Source organism: Vidua macroura, chromosome 11 (genome assembly GCF_024509145.1).
Source record: "Vidua macroura isolate BioBank_ID:100142 chromosome 11, ASM2450914v1, whole genome shotgun sequence".
NCBI lineage: Eukaryota > Metazoa > Chordata > Aves > Passeriformes > Viduidae > Vidua > Vidua macroura.
In genome coordinates, this window is record NC_071581.1 from 22,738,134 (window position 1) to 22,757,976 (window position 19,843).

At 52.4% G+C, this 19,843-nt stretch overlaps 1 protein-coding gene across 1 annotated transcript in view; it reads left to right on the plus strand.

Annotated features, from left to right (window-relative positions):
* The window catches only part of ZFHX3 (zinc finger homeobox 3), a 447,971-nt gene that overhangs the window by 351,740 nt on the left and 76,388 nt on the right, over positions 1 to 19,843 (plus strand). The window contains 2 exon segments of the mRNA XM_053987325.1: positions 10,451 to 13,191; positions 15,121 to 15,617. Of these exon segments, the coding sequence (XP_053843300.1) occupies positions 10,497 to 13,191; positions 15,121 to 15,617 (3,192 nt within the window). The 5' untranslated portion in view covers positions 10,451 to 10,496.

Sequence of the window (19,843 nt, forward strand, 5' to 3'; positions counted from 1 at the left end):
CTTTTAGAGGGGTGGGAGGCACCAAGGAATAGGGGGATGAGGGGGAGTCAGCAGGGTGGGTTATTGCATTCCTGACAAGGGAAGGCATTAGGGGAATGAGGAAGGGCCAGAGCATTAGCCAGAAGCACTTCCTGTGCTTTTGTCCAGGTTGAGGCCAGTCCACAGTAAGGCTGCTGGTGTAAAGTTTATTTTGCAGATGTCATCAGTGGCTAGTTAGAGAAGGCGATTCAGTTGCCCAGGAGCAGCCAGCCAAGGCAGTGGAGGTGGCACCGAGTGCTGCCTGCAGCAAAATGGTCCTTGGGGTTAACACTGAGATGGAGCTGTCAGAGCCTTGTCTGTACTGGGAGGTAATGGGACCCACAGTCCTTAATTACTGCCCATGGAGCTGCTGACAGAACCCTGGAGCTTCAGCCCTTGTTAAACTCATTTTCAGCTGTCACTTGGCTGTGGTGGCATTGGAGCCCCAAGTGTGTTACAGCCGCTGTTCTGTGGATGGAGGAGCAATAGATGCTTTTGCCAGAGCATATCCCATCAGGCAGTTTGGCATCACTTCTGGAGGCTGGGGCATACGTGTTACTGAGTTTAATCCAAGAGAAACTATTTTGATATTTGAAACGACTTCAGAATCAAAACGTTGCCTTGCTGTGTGCTGGCAGATCGGCTGCTGGCCCTGCAGACACGCGGTGGCAGGTGACAGGCTGCAGCGTGTCACCTGTTCTGAGGTAATGCCTGCATGCACCTGCAGGATCTTCCACACTGAGTGTATCCACAGTTCAGTCTTCTCAAAAGGGATTCCTAATGCATTGCACAAGAATTTGGGTCTTGAAGGGATAAATTCTGTTAAATTTTGTTAAAAGGGTGTAGGAAACTGTACAAAGTCTGGAGCAGAGGTAAAAGTAATTGAAATACTGAAGGAAATGTTTTAGAGTGGGAAATGGAGTTCAATTTTCAGCTGATCAGGAGGAGGATCCAGAACTGAAGTTACAGGTTTTGGTGTTTGAGCTCTCTTTTCCCTGGAATGGATGCTCCAGCAGAAGGTGTACAGCGGCTGTAGGAGTAAGCCCTGATACGGGTGTGTGTGTAAGATAAACAGTTCAGGGACTGTGTCTGGTAATGTGACCCTCTCCATCCCAGCGGTAGCTGGGCTGTGGAGGTGGCTTTGGGTCAGTGTGTGGGTACAGCAGCGTGTGAAGGGTCTCACTGGGGCGAGGGGGGCTACAGACAGGTGATGCTCTGGCAATTCTTATTTTGGTAAAAAGCTGAAGACAGCCCTAGGAACACCTTGCAGGCACCCCACAATTATCATAATAAACAGTTTTATCATCTGCTTGGCAGTCAATAATGTGGCTTATGCTGCTTTAGTATCTCACTGGTATTGATCACCTTAACAACTGTGCCACGGTCGGCTCCCGTTAACCCGTGCACTGTCGGCGGCTCCAGCCATCCTGCCAGGGCCTCAGGCTCACCTGTCACCCAGGTGTGTGCAGCAAGGGACAGCAGGATGGGGCAGGCTTTGAATCAGGGGCCTGACGGTGGGATTTTGATCCAGGAGCAAGGAATTGAGTGCATATCCTGTGTATGGGGCCGGGGGTTAATATAAAAGGCTTGACGTGGTTCCCAGTTTGGGCTCAGAGGAGTTTGGGCTTGTAAGAGAGTTGTGTGGTGTGTGGTGCTCTGTCAGATGGGGGGTTCCCCGAGATCCCAGCCTGCTGTGTGCCCCCGGACAGTGGCCCTTGGAGAAGGAGGGCTGTTCTCTGCAGTGACACTGTAATGCTTTCCTGGGGCCTCGGGCTCCAGGGGGGACCATGCCCTGGGCAGCCCCTGGGCTTCGCCTGGCTCTGCTGGGACTGGCTGAGGCACTGCCATGCCAGCACCACTCACGCCTGCCTGGCCTGCGACAACAAAGCCTGTGGGATGGGCACATGCTGGGAAACAGCCTTGGCCCTGCAGCAGCTGCTGGGCTGAGCTGGGGCAGCTGGGTGCTGCTGGCTCTACCAAAGGCACTGTCTGGGCTAAGTGAGCCCTTGGGGGTGCTCTGACAGCATTGCCTCCGCTTCTGACAGCGCAGGCAGCAATTAGGAATATCAGGTTAGTAGCTGACTCCATTTTGGGAGGAAGAAAGATGATTTGCTGTCCGCATCCCAATGGGGCTTTGAGGAAGTATGGGACTTTCTGGGATTTGGTTGCACCTAGGTAGTTGGGTCTTGAGGCCCAGTATTTCTCCTAATGGAATTTCCCATCATTTACTGCCCTACTGATTCCTGATCAATGAAAATAAAATTGCATTGCCTCCTGAGAGGCTCCATGTATGGCTGCAGCCTCCAGCTGTGTCAGTTCCGGTAAGATAATCTCATCAGGCGTGCAAGAGGGTAATAGGAAATAAAAATAAAACCCACAATTAGCAAGAGGCCAGGCAGCCGAGTAACACTTTCAGTCCTGGAGGTCTGGAGATGTGTGCTTAGCAACTTCCTCCCTCATCTCCTGCGTCCCTCGCAGTGTGCTGCCACATGGTGCTCGCTGGGCTTGGGAGTGCCTGCAGATGCATCAGGCACATCCTTTGGGATCCCCATTTACCTGGATCTGTGTCAGCTCTCCCTAGCTGAGGTGGTTAAATGTTTCACAGGTGGTGGTTCTGAGGTGCACCAGGGATGCAGCAGCTGATGGAGGGACTGCATGCTGTCCACATGGAGAGCGTGAACTTGAGACTTTGAGCTGTCAAGTGGTCCACAGGTGTTGACTCCTGATGGTTGCTGCAATCAGGAGGATTTATTTTGGCCAGATAAGGAACATGCTTAGGCTGTATATGAAGTCTGGAGCAGGGTGTAGTTTTGGAAGCAACAAATGTGGATGCTGTTAACAGGAGTATGGGACCACTTGGATGTGCTAAAAATTGGCCTAAAGGTTGCTCTAAATGTGGTGGTTTCCCAGCTATACCAGCAAGTTTCTTTACCTGTTTTAGGGGTGTTTTAGATTATCTTCCAGTGATACGGCTGCAACTGGTGTTTATACTGAAACATGAATGGCTGGTGTGAGCAGACATCCCGGTGACCTTTGTGATGGGACTGTGCAACCCAGTGTGTAGTTCAGAGCTGACGTATCAGCCATGGTGTTTGTCTGAGCAGCCAGTGGAATGGTTACAGAATGACCTAATACCTCTAAGCCTGCTCTCCCGATCCAAAGCATCGGCTTTCCCAAAGGGTGGGAAAGAGCGACTGAGCCCAGAACGTCGCAGTGAGTCTGCTTCCTAACAAGGACTGGATCCGAGCCCTGGCAGAGGAGATCTGCATGACTTATGAGTCTGACTCTTACCCTTGGCTTGGCCCTTGACACTAGTCTGGAGCGCACATGTTGTTTGGGTAAAGCCGTAGGAGGAAGGAGCCTTGGCAGGGCTTGTGGGTGAGTCCCTGCGTGTGTGGAGCGTGGCTGTGGAGCGCAGCCCGGCAGCGGAGCAGCAGCTCTTCGGCTGGCCCGTGGGGCTTGGCTCTGGCTGATCCCAAAGCCACGTGGCAGGGCTGCCAGCGCGGAGCATTTCAGGGCTCCTCTGTTCACAAGCACCACCGGGGGTTCGGTGGGGGTAGGGGTTGCCCAGTGCAAGGTCGTGAGGGTGTTCCCAGGCAGAGCTGTGCTAGCTGGAACTGGTGCAAGCCACTGGACAGGCACTGGGGAGACAGGACAGGCTGCAGCATGGCAAAATGGGGGGATGGCATGGCTCACTTCCTGAGGCACTGGGGCCTGGGGGAACCTGGGGGACTGTGGGGTCTGTGTGACAGAGCAAAGCAATTTGTCCTCAGCAGCTCTTTGATTAGTTTTGGAGTTGGATCAACAACAGTGCACTGAAAATGCAAACCAGATGCAAATGTAGTTATTTATGCAGCAGCATAGGCTGAGAACACCATTTAACCAGAAAGATTGGGGGTTTGGAGCAAAGGGGTGAGTTGCACAATGGCACAGTTGTGAGATGTGTGACGTTTTGAAACAAAACCTGGAACTTCTGTGGTGTCCTACTGAAGAAGAGAGGATCCTGCAGAACCTGAGAACAAGTTCTGTGCCCTGGGAGCGTGTGAATGCCTTGTCATGTATGAGCCAAGCAAGTGCTTCAGTTTGCTGTGTAGAGAGAAACGTGACTGAAGCCAGTTTACCTCTGCTGCAAAATATTCTTAGTGCTAAGAATCTCCTGAAGGAATAAGCGCTCTTGTCCCCAGCTGCTCTCAGAAAGCCTTCTGGCCCTCCTTGGGATCACTCCACTCTCAATGGCAGCGGGCTGAAGATTAGATAAGTATTTTTGTGTGTAGTGCAGTAGCTGGCTCAAAGGGATCAGCAAACTTGGAATAATAGTTCATAACAAAATGCCTTCTGAAAAGCTGCCTGACTCGTGTTACTCCCATTGGCTCCGCTTTAGCTGGTGTGAAGGGCAGAGGGAAAATGTGGATAATGTGGAAGGTTCACCTTTTCAAGGAGCCCCTTTCTCTCAGTTTCATGCCAAGTGCTTGAGCCCTGCAGCTTTCAGCCCTGTTTTGTTCAGCGTTTCCTTTGCTTCCTGCTGGTTGAAAAGCTGTTTATGCTAATGATGGCGGAGGATCTGAGGGGCCGGCTGTGCCGCGGATGGAGCCCGTGTCACCCCGCACCGTGGCCGCGCGCTCGCGGCTGGAGCGCTGCCCGAAGCGGCCCCTCCACACGGCTGGCTTCCTGCTGGGGGGATCGTCCTGCCCTTTTGGGTGCCCCGTGGAGCTTCTCTTTCACTAGACCGCTGTGTGCCACATACCCCCTTCTGGGACCTTGATTCTAGCCCAGGATCCACGAGCTAGAATCCTTCCAAGGGGAAGGTTTGTAGTGTTCACAGGGACTTCCACGGAGGCAAAACGTGTTCGCTGAGAAGGTGGTCAGGCACTAGCACAAGCCTGCCTAGGGCAGTGGTGTAGTCACCATCCCAGGGAGGGATTTAAAAGGTGTGTAGCTGTGGTACTTGGGGACGTGGGTTAGTGGTGGCCTTGGCGGTTCTGGGTTAATGGTTGGACTTGATGATCTAAAGGCTCTTTTCCAACCCAAGTGATTCTTCAGTTCTATGAATTATTGGCTTTGTCGGGATAACCAACCAGGTTGTGAGGACTTGCAGCCCCAACTCTTTGAAAGCTGTGGGTCGATGTTTTTTGGATGTTTCTTTCACCAGCAGGCAGGGCTGGCTTGTTAATTCTGCTCCCACTGCAGAGGCGTTGGATGTGGCTGTGTGTCCAGATGGAAACAGTCTGGCACAGAGCAGAACGCTGGAAGAAGTCAGAACTGAGCTTGGGCTTTTGTTTGGTAAAGCCTCATGGCAAAAGAGGAAGAGAGATGTAAGGTGTTCAGGATTTGGCAAGACTGGTATCTTGCTCATCAGACCGTTTTTGCCAGTGAAACAACTCCACTATGAGCAGGGTGTGTGCTAAAACACAGCTTGGTCTCACCTGGGGAGGTGCAAAATATGACATGCTATGCGAAAAAGAAAAATTAGTTTGTAATTGCTTTATTAAAATGTTGAACTTGGCAAATAAATATCAGTATTTTCAGGTTGTTTTTTTTTTTTTTTTTTTTTTTGGTTAGGAATTGCATAAGAGAAATCCCAAGGCTGTAAAATGCTGGCAGGAAAACCCCAACTAGAAGTCATTCTTCACACTGTGCATCCATGTTCCTTGTTATGCTCAGGTTTTGGCACATAAGTACCGTTTTATCCTAATATCTCAAGCCTTGTTGCAGAGTTTTCAGCACTTCCCTTAGGCTGGCAGGTATCTTGCTGCTTTCTGGCACCTTAATGAATGTGAGAGAGCTGGGATCCCTGTCTTCTGTTTAACTTAAAAGGTAGAAGCATTTTACAGAACTGGGAATTGAAACTCTTGGTATTGGCACTCGAATCTCCAGCCAGTGTTGCTGAAGATATTTGAAAAGATCTTTCTATTCTAGAAAGTAACTCTTCACATATTTGTGTGATAGCAGGTGTTGTAGACATCACATGAAGTGACAACATGCTCCTGCCACCTTGTTTTACCCTCTTCTGTGCCTGTCCTGCTTGCCAAGCGAGGCAGTGTGTGCTCACCTAATTGCAGGCAGTATCATAATTCATATGCATAAAGGCACAAAATTAAAGTTGCTTTGGCAACATACATTCTGCTCTTCCTTAATTTTTGAATTCTTGATCCTAGGCAATTATTTTTATCATGTCTCTCCATTTGCAATTTCCTAAGTGTTACCCAAGTGCTGTGCAGCACACCAGGTGTGAGGAGGCAGCTCAGAAAGCTTTGCTGCCCCAGATTCGTCGTGTCAGCGCTTGAGAGGGTCACGGTGGCTGCCTCGCACCCCCTGCCCGGGCTCCTGCTCCTGGGAGCTTTGAGCATACCTGTTCCCAGGGACCTCCAAGGTCCCTGCCCAAGCTATTCTGTGTCTCTCTGACCGTGAAGTTGAGTTGGCTGCTCACTCACCTCTGGTTTTCAGGCTGGAACAAGTGGCATCAAGAGCCATCGCTGAGACAGGAGCCTCTCGGCCGGCCTGCACACCGCACTGGCCAGGCGTTGTCCTTCTGAGGACGCTGCAGAAGGCCAGGCTGAGCGTGCCAGGAGGGCTCTGGACAGAGTGTCTGAGCACACTGTTAGTCCTGTGCTGTCCTTGTCGTCCCCCACCTCTGTCCTTTTTGGCCTTCCTGAGCCCCTGGCACCCTGGAGCTGACTGAGGGCCTGAGCGCTTCCCTGTGCCACGCAGCTGGGCAGGGGGAGGGCAGCCTGCAGGGACTGTCGGCCAGGTAACAGCCGTGGGTGAAATGCATCTGCCTGTATCTTCTCCCTGTCCTCAGCGCCCTCTTTTCCATGGTGCCGTGTGGGTCATTAGCTGAGGGAACAGTTTCTCACTGTCGCTTTCTCCTTTTGTTTTCCTCCTTCCTCATTGCTTCTAGTCTTGGTTTACTGCCAAACAGCCTCTTGTGAAAGGGCCGCCTAATTAACCCTGTGCTAATTAACAATTTAAAATTACACAGCACGGCTGTTCATATTTAATTCTCGGGAAGCCTGGGCAACAGCAGGAGCCCCCTCCTCCCTCCCGCTCCATCCCTGCTGCCCGCACTGCTTGCCAGCGTCCCCAGGGGAGGAAGCAGCCCGGTGCCGCAGGCTGGGGGTGCCCAGGAGCCCCAGCCTGCCAGGAGTTGCAGGGTGTCGCTTTAGGACCAGCCACTCCTTGGTGGAAGCGTTACTGGAAACGGAATGTCTGTCCCTTTGGGGACGGGGCTGGAAGGAGGTGGCAGGGCGATGCAGGGACCGACTCCACGCGTGTTCTGCACGGCGTGGCTGCCAGCTGCCAGGCCCGGCTGGTAGGAACGTGGCAGAAGTGGGGGCACACGGTGTTGTGCTGTCACCTGCATCTGCCACGCAGGCGTAGCTGCGCTCTGGGCCGCCGTGGTGCCAGTCGGCTCCAAGGGGCTCTGTGGTGCTGTGGGACAGGCTGTGGGCATGGCAGTGGTGGGATGTGAGGCTGCAGAAGGGAGCCCGAGAGCCCTTCCTTGCCACTGGGGCAGTGTGAGAGCACAGAGTCTCTGGCACTCAGGCTGTTCTCTCTGTAACTGGAGTTCATTGATTTTACGGGAAACCATGTTTACAGACAGAGTGCTGATCGACCTGACGAGTTGACTTCTGCCTCCTTAAGTAAGAACTACCTTTTCTTATTGACTGGCTGATAAACAGAGCAGAGAGGGCGACAGGGGGAGTGAATGGGAGGTGTGGAGCACACCACTGTCTGTCCATCTGAGCTCTGACACGCTGTGTCTGTCCCCACACAGGTGGCCTAGGGGTGGTCCAGGGTGGTGGAAGACAGGGGGCCCAGTAGTGGACTAATAACTGCATTGTGCTCCTGCTTAGAACCTGGTTTGCTATAGCAAGGAAATTGCTGTTTTCAGTTTGAATAGATGATTCCTGCAGCTTCTGTGTGAATAGAAACAAATATTTTCATGCCTTGTGCTTCCTTTAGGAACAGCTCTGATAGTGACTGAACCATCAGAAGAGCTTGGGCTTGTGCAGGGGCTCAGCCTGTGTCCAAGGCTTGGGCTGGCCATTTTGGCTCTGGGTTTTTCCACGTGCCCTGTAAGGGCTCCTCTCTGTTGAGGAGAGGAGATTCCTTTGGCATAGCACATCTTGAGCTGGTTAACTTGGAGTGAGTGGGGGAGAGCTGTTAAAGCAAGCCAAGGCAGAAAAGCCCACCAATTAATTGGAGCGTGCGGGTCTGCCTGGCCGGGCCGGGCCGGGAGAGAGATTGGCTTTCCTGTCAATAAACAAGTCCCCAGTGCAGCATCAAAGCTGCAGTCCTTTATCAATCGCAGCCTCCTCTTCCCGCATGTTCCTGTAACTTACCAAGCATTTATTACATTGATTTTCCAATCAGGCTGTTAACCCTCCCGCCCCTCCAGCCCTGCTAACCCTTCTGGCCTGGCTGTCAGTCAGGCATCTCCTGCCAGTCAGGAGCTCTTGATGGCAGAACTGCTGTGACCCTGGCTGTGTCTCACCTGGCTGTGTGTCCCAGGGGCTGGCTCTGCTGGCCTGCACAATGATCCAGGTCTAAAAGAATGGGTAGGGTGTGGTCATCCCATATTGTGCCTTGAAGTCCGCATAGATATTCCTAAAACTTCACTTGGCAAAAGTACAAGGCTTACGGAGTTTCTTTTTCCTCACTTCCCCTGAATAAATCTGTTTTGGTTTAATTTGGTTTGCAGTTGCCAGTGCAGAAGTAGCAGTGACAAGGGAGAGAGTAGGCGTGTTGTGGGAAGGTGAATGTGCAGCCTCAACACAGAAGGATCTGGGATCAGTGATCCAGGGAGAGAGCTGGTGCAGCAGGAGCTGTTACATGGCTGGAGCATATTTTAGGCTAGGGGAATAAAACTGGTTGACTAAACCCAGAGCTTTTTGGCAGCAGGATACTGCTTTTCCTTCTTGTTCTGCTCAGTGCACCAGATTACTGTTGCTGCAGAGCAAATCCCTGTTTATTCCCAGTGCAACTGTAGGGGCAGCTGTGTATGGCATAGAATCCAGGGAAGGTGAGACTGGAGGTGCTGTGGAGTAATGTTGTGTGTGATCCCATTGGGTGCTGTCTCTTGCACCTGTGTGTCCTTCTGCAGGCATCCTTGCACATGGGCTTTGAGAGTATGACTTTGCCTTCTGGGGTACTTGTAAATGCTTTTTCTTCGAGGTACATTGGAAGTCAAATTTAAAGAGAAAGTACTAACACGTTAGAGAAATCAGCAGAAGCGTGGATGGCTTTGTGTAGTAAAGGAAAATAAACTGGGAGATAGTGAAACCTGAAAAAATATGCTGATTGTCACTCTGTTTTCTTTTGTTTGAGCTAATTCAGGTAGTTCACACAGGGCTGCTGTGGCACATCACTGGCTTTGCAGGTGGCTGAACCTCTGGCAGGTTTCCAGTTCTCTTCACATTTTCTGTATGAGTTGAAGAGGGCTCCATTAGGATTGCAGGGCTCCATTGCCGTGTTGGAGTCGTTGGCCAGGTGCTGCGGAAAGGGTCACGATGACAGGGGTCCCTGGACGTCAGCCGTGGTCAGCAGCCCAGGCCCGCTGACTGCCGGGCAGTGGGTGGGAATCCTCCAGTCACACTGGTTTTGGTGGAATGGAGGCAGTGGAAGGGTGTCCTCCTCTCCCAGGACCTGCACCCACTGTTTGTCTCCAGGGGTGAGAGGAAGCAATCCATGCACAAGGCTGTGCCCTGCAGGATCTCTGGGAGGTTCCTGGAGCATGGTGGGCCGGCCACTTTCCAATCCCCAGGATGCACCCTTGTCAGATCTGGAATTTCCTGTTTGGTTTCTCTCCTGACATGTCTCTGTTTAAACTGTCCAGGCCGGAGCAGTTACGTCTCCTGTGCACACTGAGCACTGTTACTCCAAAGTCGCTGTGAGCTGCTCTGGGTCGTGTGGGCTCCCGTTGAGGTGCACGTGTGGTAGCCATGGGTCTGTGTTTCCCTAGCCATTAGCAGAAGGGTGACACCCAGAAAAACAGCATCTGCCTTAGGGGGGGAGCCAGAGAATACCAGAGTTGTAAAGCCACAGAACTGTTTTGTTGTCGTATCTTGTTTCTGTCACAAGCTTTCCCATGATGTTTTGTTTTCTGAAGACCCAAGGCCTTGGGGGTGACAGTGCAGGTCCCACAATCTTCCTGCTGGCTCCCTTTAGGAGACACATTAAGGAGGTTTCTTGCCACTTTCCAGGCCCATTCCCTTGCCAAGTTTTCCTCTTGCGTTGCTGCTGCCAACACGTTTCCATCGCTCATTCCCAGCAGTACCTTGCCCAAGGCTGGGCTGCCTGTCCCTGGAGCCCGTCTTGGCACACCAGCCCCCGCTTTGGTCCTGAGAAGCGGGGTCAGCAGCCCTTGTGGTGGTGGGGTCTTTACGGGAGCACCCTGACTCACCTGCCTCTCTCCTTCTGTCCCCACCCGCAGGTCGGAGCCGTACCGGGTGCAATGAGCGCTCCGTGCCGGCCCTGCCATGGAAGGCTGTGACTCGCCCGTCATCCCCGGGAAGGACAATGGGTGCGGCATTCCTCAGCACCAGCAATGGACTGATCTCAACAGCGCGCACCTCCCTGACCCGGCCGGCAGCATGGAGCAGCCCGCGGCGGAGAGCTGCAGCCCCCTGGACAGCCTGAGGGTCCCGTTCCCCGAGCGCGGCCCCGAGAGCAGCGCGGCGGGCCCCGGCTCCGAGCCCGCGGGCCAGGTGAGCTGCGGGCAGTGCGCGGCCTCCTTCGCCGGCCTGCAGAGCTACATGGAGCACCGCTGTGCCGGCGCCCGCCCGCCCCCGCCGCTGCGGGGGGAGAGCGGGAGCGACAGCAGCGAGGACGGCGAGGAGGAGAGCGACGTGGAGAACCTGGCCGGCGAGATCGTCTACCAGCCCGACGGCTCAGCCTACATCGTGGAGAGCTTCAGCCAGCTGGTGCAAAGCGGGGGTGCCGGCGGCAGCGGGACTCTCCCCTCGCTGCTCCCGAACTCTCTGCCCAAGCAGGGAGAGCCCTCTGCTGCCGCTCCCGTCTACCCACAGATCATCAACACTTTCCACATAGCCTCATCCTTCGGGAAGTGGTTTGAGGGCTCAGACCAGGCCTTCCCGAATACCTCAGCCCTGGCGGGCATCAGCCCCGTCCTGCACAGCTTCCGCGTCTTCGATGTGCGACATAAAAGCAACAAGGATTACCTGAACAGCGACGGTTCTGCCAAAAGCTCCTGCGTATCCAAAGATGTTCCCAACAATGTGGACCTGTCCAAATTCGATGGCTTTGTGCTCTATGGGAAGAGGAAGCCCATCCTGATGTGTTTCTTGTGCAAGCTCTCCTTTGGGTATGTCCGCTCGTTCGTGACCCATGCCGTGCACGACCACCGAATGACTCTGAGTGAGGAGGAGCGGAAAATTCTTAGCAATAAGAACATCTCCGCTATCATCCAAGGGATAGGCAAAGACAAGGAACCCCTTGTCAGCTTTCTGGAACCAAAAAACAAAACCTTTCAGCACCCTCTCGTTTCCGCAGCTAACCTCATAGGCCCTGGACACAGTTTTTATGGTAAATTCAGTGGCATTTGCATGGAAGGTGAGCAGGCCCTCCAGGCCGGGGCGGCCAGTGGAGCTGAGCCGCCGCCGGCAGCGGGTGTCCTGGCCCCCAGTGCACTCCTCAACCTGGGTGGGCTGACCAGCTCAGCTCTGAAGACTCCCATTACCTCAGTCCCCCTGGGCCCGCTGGCTTCCAGTCCCACCAAATCCTCAGAGGGGAAGGACCCTGGGGTGGCAGGGGGGGAGAAACAAGAGGGGGACGACCAGGACAGCCTCTCGGAAAAGGTGGAGCCAGCCGAGGAGGTGGAAGAGGAGGAGGAGGAGGATGTGGAAGAGGAGGAGGAGGAAGAGGAAGAGGAGGAAGAGGAAGAAGATGAGGATGATGAGGGTTGCAAAGGACTATTTCCAAACGAGTTGGAGGATGAACTGGAGGACCGGCCCCAGGAGGATGTTGGGGCTGTGGCAGGCAGTGGCAGCAGCAAAAAGGACCTTGCTCTCTCAAACCAAAGCATTTCTAACTCTCCCTTAATGCCTAACGTGCTCCAGACCCTGTCACGGGGCACGGCTTCTACTAGTTCTAATTCTGCTTCTTCCTTTGTCTTTGATGGTGCAAACAGGAGGAATCACTTAAGCTTTAACAATGAGGGCGGCGGAGCCAGTGTGGCCGAGGGCAGCAGGAGGCTGGACTTCATCGATGAAAGTGCCAATAAAGACAATGCCACAGCACCAGAACCAAATGAGAGTGCAGAGGGCGAGGACGGGAGCTACATCTCCCATCACCAGCATGCTGGCCCCCTCTGTGAACTTGGGGGTGGGGAGTGCCCCTCGGGGAGCGGCGTGGAGTGCCCAAAGTGCGACACGGTCCTGGGCTCCTCGCGGTCGCTGGGTGGCCACATGACTATGATGCATTCTCGCAACTCATGTAAGACACTCAAGTGTCCCAAGTGCAATTGGCACTACAAGTACCAGCAGACGCTTGAGGCGCACATGAAGGAGAAACATCCTGAGCCGGGTGGCTCCTGCGTCTACTGCAAGAGTGGGCAGCCGCACCCGCGGCTGGCGCGGGGCGAGAGCTACACCTGTGGTTACAAGCCCTTCCGCTGCGAGGTCTGTAACTACTCCACAACTACCAAAGGCAACCTCAGTATTCATATGCAGTCCGACAAGCATCTCAACAACATGCAGAACCTGCAGAACGGAGGGGGAGAGCAAGTCTTCAGCCACACCGCGGGGGCAGCGGCGGCGGCTGCTGCTGCCGCGGCAGCCGCCGCCGCCAACATCGGTAGCACCTGTGGGGCTCCCTCCCCCACCAAACCAAAAACCAAACCCACGTGGCGGTGCGAGGTGTGCGACTACGAGACCAACGTAGCTAGAAACCTTCGGATTCACATGACCAGTGAGAAGCACATGCACAACATGATGTTGCTTCAGCAAAACATGTCCCAAATCCAGCATAACCGGCACCTAGGCCTCGGCAGCCTGCCGTCCCCCGCCGAGGCCGAGCTCTACCAGTACTACCTGGCGCAGAACATGAACCTTCCCAACTTGAAGATGGACAGCACTTCCTCAGATGCACAGTTCATGATGGGGGGGTTCCAGCTTGATCCCACCAACCCCATGGCAACGATGGCTCCATCTCTAGGTGAGGCTGAAGGGGTTTCCACCATGTTCATGTGAGACCCCCAGCAAAGGCAGCCCATGAGCTACCTTTGTGTGGTGGTCGAGCACGGAGGCTGCACAGTGCAGATTTCTCATCTGTGCTCACCCAGAGCAGTTTTTCCTCATCTCATGGCTTTTCTAGTACATTTTCCAAGAGTTTTCATAGCGAGTTAATGGAACAGCAGACACTGGTTACGGATGCCGTGGTGCTGAATATTCTTCCTTGTTGTGGAAAGCATCCTAACTACAGTGTTTCGGGAGAACTTCTCCTGGGTTTGGTGAGGAGTGGGAGTAGTTTGGTGGATAGCTTTGAGGGAAGGAGCAGTCACCTGCTGGCACTCCCAAAGGCAGGTGTATTTGTTCGGGGTTGGTTGTTCCACACTGTGTTGCCTTGAGAAGACAAGGTAAGCAGGTTTGAGAGGGGTGGAAGGGGTGGTGTTCCTCTGCTGCCAGTGACCGACGGGATTGGAGGCTTTTGAAGCTCAGAGCCCCTCACTACTGAAGCACGGGGCAGTTGTAATAAGTTGGGAGTGTTTTAACTGAAGTCCCTCAAGTAAATGACAGGGCCTTGGATGTCCATGAGCTGCCTGGAGAGCAGTTTGTGAGCTGTGCACTTGATGGTTGCAAGTCTCACTCTGAGGGTTGCAGAGGGAGGCCCTGCCTGTGCTAATAAGCACTTGACACCAGGTTGGCCCTTTTGACTTGGACACACACGCTATGAGCTTTGTGAGAAATGAAGCAGATCTTTCCCATTCTTACACCTTGGTCCAAAACTGAGCAGAGCATTAATAATTCAGAAGAAGAGTCTGCTTTTGGGTTTTTCCTGCATGGTGACTTCAGGAGAGAGTGTCTTAAAGAGCGCTCGACTCGCAGCAAATAAGTTGCAACATAGGAAATGAAAAGTTAAGGAAATAACATCTTTTTGATTAACTGAGGAATTGTTGACCTGGTTCCTTTCATAGGATTGTTAAGCTGAGCTGTGACATCAACTCAAGGTAAAATACCAAAAAGCTGTATAAAGAGCAGCAATGTCTTAAGCACGGAAAAGGAGAGCAAAGTGGCCCAGGAGTCCTGGTTTGTGTTTGCTCAGAATCTCTCTGCATCTCTCAGCTGCTCTGGTGTGAGTAGTTGTGCTCAGTAGCTGTGAGTGAGCAAGAGTTGAGCTCTGGTTTGAAGAGTCAGCCTGACAAACACAGGGTCCTCCTGGCTCTCCGTGACATGCTCTCACACCCTCTTTATTGGTTGCTGTCTTTACCTTGTCAAAACTGTTTTCAGAAGATTCTTCACCATTTTGAACTCCTGGACAAGAGATGAGATATAACAGTGCAGGAGTGGCACTTCTCAGGTCGTTTCTGTCCATGCCATGTTCTACACTGCTGCCAACTTGTGATAGCAGTGCGGTGACCTCCCTGTGATGCGGCCAGCACCTGGGCTTGTGACTGTTGACCTTTGTTTTATGTGGTAGGGACTCTGCGTAGCTACTGCATGAGGTAGCATTTGCTTCTCCAGGGAGGCAAAAAAAACCAGAATGGAGTGTTAATGCTGTTCTTGAAATAGCCACAGAAACTTCCAGTGTGGTGCTATGGAATTCTTCATCCTCTCAAAGTCTGTAGGGTTTTTCTTGCCACCTTTGATGGGCAGAGGGCTGGATGATCCTTCAGCAAGAGGGTAGCAAGGGTGATAGCAGTTCGTTGCCAGCCTTCTATGCTGGCTGCAGTAACTTTTTTCTTCAGCTCTGGTGCAGACCGGCAACACAGAGGAGTGGGCGAAGGGAGACACGGAGCTGCGTGTGGTCTCACTGTGTGTTTGTGGGTACACAGGTGGCACTTGGGAGCAGCTTTTGTTCTGCTCTGTGTTCATCTTCTGGAATTCAGCCTTTCTGACCTCTTCTTGCCCTTTTTTCTTTGTGCAGTGGGTGGCGAGATCCCGCTGGACATGCGTTTGGGAGGTGGACAGCTGGTGTCTGAGGAGCTCATGAACTTGGGTGAAAGCTTCACGCAAACCAATGACCCGTCGCTGAAGCTCTTCCAGTGCGCCGTGTGCAACAAGTTCACTACGGATAATTTGGACATGCTGGGGCTCCACATGAACGTGGAGCGAAGCCTCCCCGAGGACGAGTGGAAGGCGGTGATGGGGGACTCGTACCAGTGCAAGCTGTGCCGCTACAACACGCAGCTCAAGGCCAACTTCCAGCTCCACTGTAAGACGGACAAGCACGTGCAGAAATACCAGCTGGTGGCACATATCAAGGAGGGGGGCAAAGCCAACGAATGGAGGCTCAAGTGCGTGGCCATTGGGAACCCAGTCCACCTGAAATGCAATGCCTGCGACTACTACACCAACAGTCTGGAGAAGCTACGTCTTCACACTGTGAACTCGAGGCACGAAGCCAGCCTGAAGCTCTATAAAGTAAGGGTCAGCTTTGCTTCATCTTCTTTCGTTTTCCAAGGAAAATCTAAGTTGAGCCGCAATGCACTGTGGTCCTTTGGAGATGAGCTGCTGAGAGCTCTCCTTTGGCCCCCAGTCTCACTGCGTGCTGCAGCTCTTCAGCCTGTGTTCTGTTAGCAGCTGTGGTTGTCCAGGCTTCAAGGCAGTAGATGTTCACGCCACAGTGCTTTAGAGGGGGCTTGTGTGTCTCATGGCACTGCAGCTGTGGTAGTCTGCACAGAAATGGAACAATCCCTGTCAGAAAGTTGTGCGAGGTGACACTTGCCTGTGTTTGTTGGCTCTTTCCCACAGAGTTTGTCGCTTTGTGTCGCCTGGAGGCTGTCGGTGTGGTCGGTGTGCTGGTGCTGGCAGCGGGCGGGTGGCGGGGCCGTGGCTCAGTGCTGCTGTGCTCTGTGTTCCCAGCCCGTGCTGGGACCTGTGAGCAAAGTGCTGCTGGTGCTGGGGAGGGAGGAGGCTGCGAGCGGAGCCCGGCGCCTCGGAGGCACTGCGTGTTCCCATGCACAGCGCCCTTTGGGCTGTCACTGCCATCTTGTTGTCTTTTCCTCCCACCCCCCTCGTTCTGTGTTGTCTTCATAACCATTATAACCATCTTCTCTTTCCTGTCTCATTCGTCTGGTCCCAGCCCCCTCCCCTCGCTGCCCGAACCCTGTGGGCTGTAACCCAAGAGGAGCTCCGGATACAGTAAATAGTCCTTTCACTCGTGCAGCAGAATTGCTCCAGACGTTTCTATTGATTTTCACTGGACTTAAAGCTTCACCTTTTTCTCTAATCATCCCATAATAGCTTTAGTATGAACAATCAGGTACGAATTGCCATAAATCTCTGCAGCCGCATCCCCTCCATTCACACGTGCTCTCTGCTCATTGTCTGCTCGTTCCTCACAGGTTTTTTTGTATTTTCTGTCCTCTTCCTTTTCTTCTTGTGTTCCCCCAAATGTGCTGAGGTTTCTTTATGTACACACAGAGTGTACCTTGCACTTTTTAATTGTTTATTTGAAAACTTTTCTTTATGTAATGGGAATTTAAGACCTGGCATTGAGCTCTATAGTACCCACCCATATCACAGTGTAGACACGTTTTCAAAACTCCTGGATTTTTCCTAGGAATTAGCAGTTCCAGCCAATTCAGGGAGGAAGGTTATAACCAGGAGCATCACATAAGGTTTACCTTGAGCTGTGGTTGTTGGACCTACCTGGAATTGGTGGGGAGCTGCTCAGAGCAGGGTTGTGTTTCTCTGAGCTCATTGTTGAGGCTAGGTTGGCTGTGACAGTGATTGTTCCATCTTGAGCTGGGATCCAGCCTCAGCCATCAGAGTCTGGCTCTGGAAATTATCAGGTCTACACATACACCTCTGCTCTGGCATGCAGGAGGCCTGAGAGAGTTACACAGCTTGGAAACTGGGGGCAGCAGAGTCCCCATGAGACTTCAAGAACCCAGCTGAGGAAACTGAATCTCCTCTGTGGAGGTCAGTTTGGGGTACAAGAGAGTTGTTTGAAAGCTGTATTATGATTTTTTTTTGCACATAATGTTATTCTTTTAACTATACATTGCAAAGGTTTAAAGTTTTCTTTGTCCAGGCCCTTCATCTACAGTGGGTTCCAATGGGGAAAAACAATTGAGGCACTAGAATTCTCTCACTGAGGGGAAAGAAAAGGGTAAAAAAAGAAGAAACGGGGAAAAAAACCCCACCAGCATCGAGGGACAGGCATAAGTTCTTGTAATGAAGATTGCTAGGATGTTTTGCTTGGGCAGGCAAAGAGAAACTGTCAGTTTTCAGATCTGTGGGAGCCCTGGGCAGTCTCAGTGCTCCTCCAGCCCTGTGTTGCCTCTGCACAACAGCAGTGAAACACCAGCTGAGGGATAACACGTTTCAGAGTAATGGATTCCTTTGGAATGCTCCATATATTGGCCTTCAAGTATGGCTGGATAAAGCTTGGAGCAGGGGTTGGTGGATGGCTGGATTCACGGTGTCTTGGCTCAGCATAGCTGGAATCAGGGATTGATTTAATGGGAAAGCTCTCTGGATGAGGCATGGATCAGACTGCAGCAGGCTCTCCGGGCCTTGGAGCAGCTGTAATGCCATGTCTCTGCTGATAACTGAAGGGATGCAGCAGCAGTGGGGGGAGTTCACAGAATGGTTTCTCTTCTCTCAGGCCTTGGTGTGGTCTGCAGTAAATTGAGATTGATTGGATGTTATTTTTCCTCTTGCTAATGTAATCCATTAGCCTGGCACATGCATAATCAGTTTAGAGCACAGTTAACTGGATGTAATCGAGTTCTTCCCTGCCTGCTGGAGAAAATCCTCTCCAGATGCTGCTGGGTGAGAGCACACACTGGGCTTATCACACACAATCCTCCTTATTCTGCTGCTTTTGCCATTTTTTTCCTAAATCACATGTTATTGGCTGCTTGCACTGCCCAAGTGCCACTTCTGTCAGTGTTACTTGCTGCCAGAAAATGTGATCTGGAGACACTGTCAGTCCATAGTCGGGTCAACCTTTTAGTTTTCTCCTGCAACACTCCCAGTGCGGGGGAGAAGGTCTGGTCTTCTGCTGCCATCTTCGTCCTGCACATGGCAATAGCTTCTGTCAGGCCTCTTCCCTGTCAAGGGTAAGGGGAGGGGAATGCCAAAAAAACTGGAAGGGTCTGGTAACCTTTCCTTTATTGTTGTGTTCTCCCAGTTCCTTGCTGTCCCCCTAAAATTCTGTGACTGAAGTGGAAATGCTGTTGTTACCTGGCCCTTGCTGGGGGAACGTGGTGCCTGTGCCTTTCCTGCGACTGCTGACCACCTTGGGTGACTGAGGGGCTTTATATCCTGAGCAACTCCCTGGAAAGCAAGAGTGCCATTGTCAGTGCATGGCAGTACATTTTTGGGACGGATGAGAAGGGTTTGAAGACCCTGCCTGCCAAGGCTGGGGCGTGGTGTGGCCCGGGTGATGGGTGGCTGTGAGCAGAGGCAAGGGCAGCTCCCTGGAGCTGCAGGTCTCCTGGTGGCTGCAGGGCTTGGCACTGGGCGTGGTGCAGAGCAGCAGCATTCCTCACATCTGGAAGAGGCTGGGCACAAGCTCCCAGCCTCTAATGCACAGGTGGAGTTTCCACAAGGAATTAATCTGCTTGAGAAGGAGCCAGGTTTGGACATTTCCTACAACTTCCTGACGATCTCTGGTTCAGAATGGGCAGCTCAGAAGAAGTTTAAACAAAGAACTACTGAAAAAACACGCTGCTGGCCAGACTGCCAGCAAGTGCCTTCAATGAGTTCATTCAGTGTCTTCCTTTTCAGTGTTTCCAAGTGCTGCGTTCACTTTTTTAGGGACTAGGGAGTCTGAAGGAGAGGGTTTGGGTTATGTGGTGCCGTGCACAGAGGCTCTTTGTTAGCTAGAGATGCAGAGTGTGCAGGAAAATGACTCTTTAATATCAGTGCTCATGGTGCTAGTGGTGATGAAACTGTGGATCTGTGCTGACTCAGGCAGAAGCAAAGCTGACCTGTGGGAAGGGAAGGAGGATGTGCAGCTGCACACCCAGCAGAAGGCCTCAGTTCCACCGTGGAGCAGCATTGTCCCGTCATGCCTCTCCCACAGGGGCTTGTGTCTCCTTTGCTGGCCACGGGATTCTCAAAGAAACTTGTTGGAAAATCTCCAAAAAGTTTTAATCCCAGAAGATGCATGGAATATTGTATAAAATGTAGTTACAGAATGATGATGATAATTCAAATTCAATGTCCTTCCATAATAGAACAAGGCAAAAAGAGTACCTTCTGTAATAGTAGCTAACTTTGTAGTTAAAATTATGTGAAAATGGGTGAGCTACTGTTGGATACAGTAAAGGGTGTGACGTGTGTGGGTCACAGAGGAGTTACCAAAAAGCACCTTGGGTGCTTGTGTTAAACATAACAGCCCCTGAGAAAACAGAGCAGGGGGAACCTGGCCAAAGTCCAGTGTGATCAAGTAGGAAGGTATTGCATGTGGAGTCGGGAAAGAGAAGAAGGCCCGTGTTACAGGGAGGGGAAGGAGAGAATTCTTCTCGTGTGTTTAAAAGCAGACTTGAAAGGTGCCTCTGTATGGAGGATAAATCCTGAAGGGTGGTCTCACCTGGAGGAGCCATGAAGGAAAATGTCACTGGCTTAGCAGGACTCTGCCCTGAGAGTTCTGGAGGAGCCCCACGGGAGGGGGCAGAGGCTCCTGGCAGTAG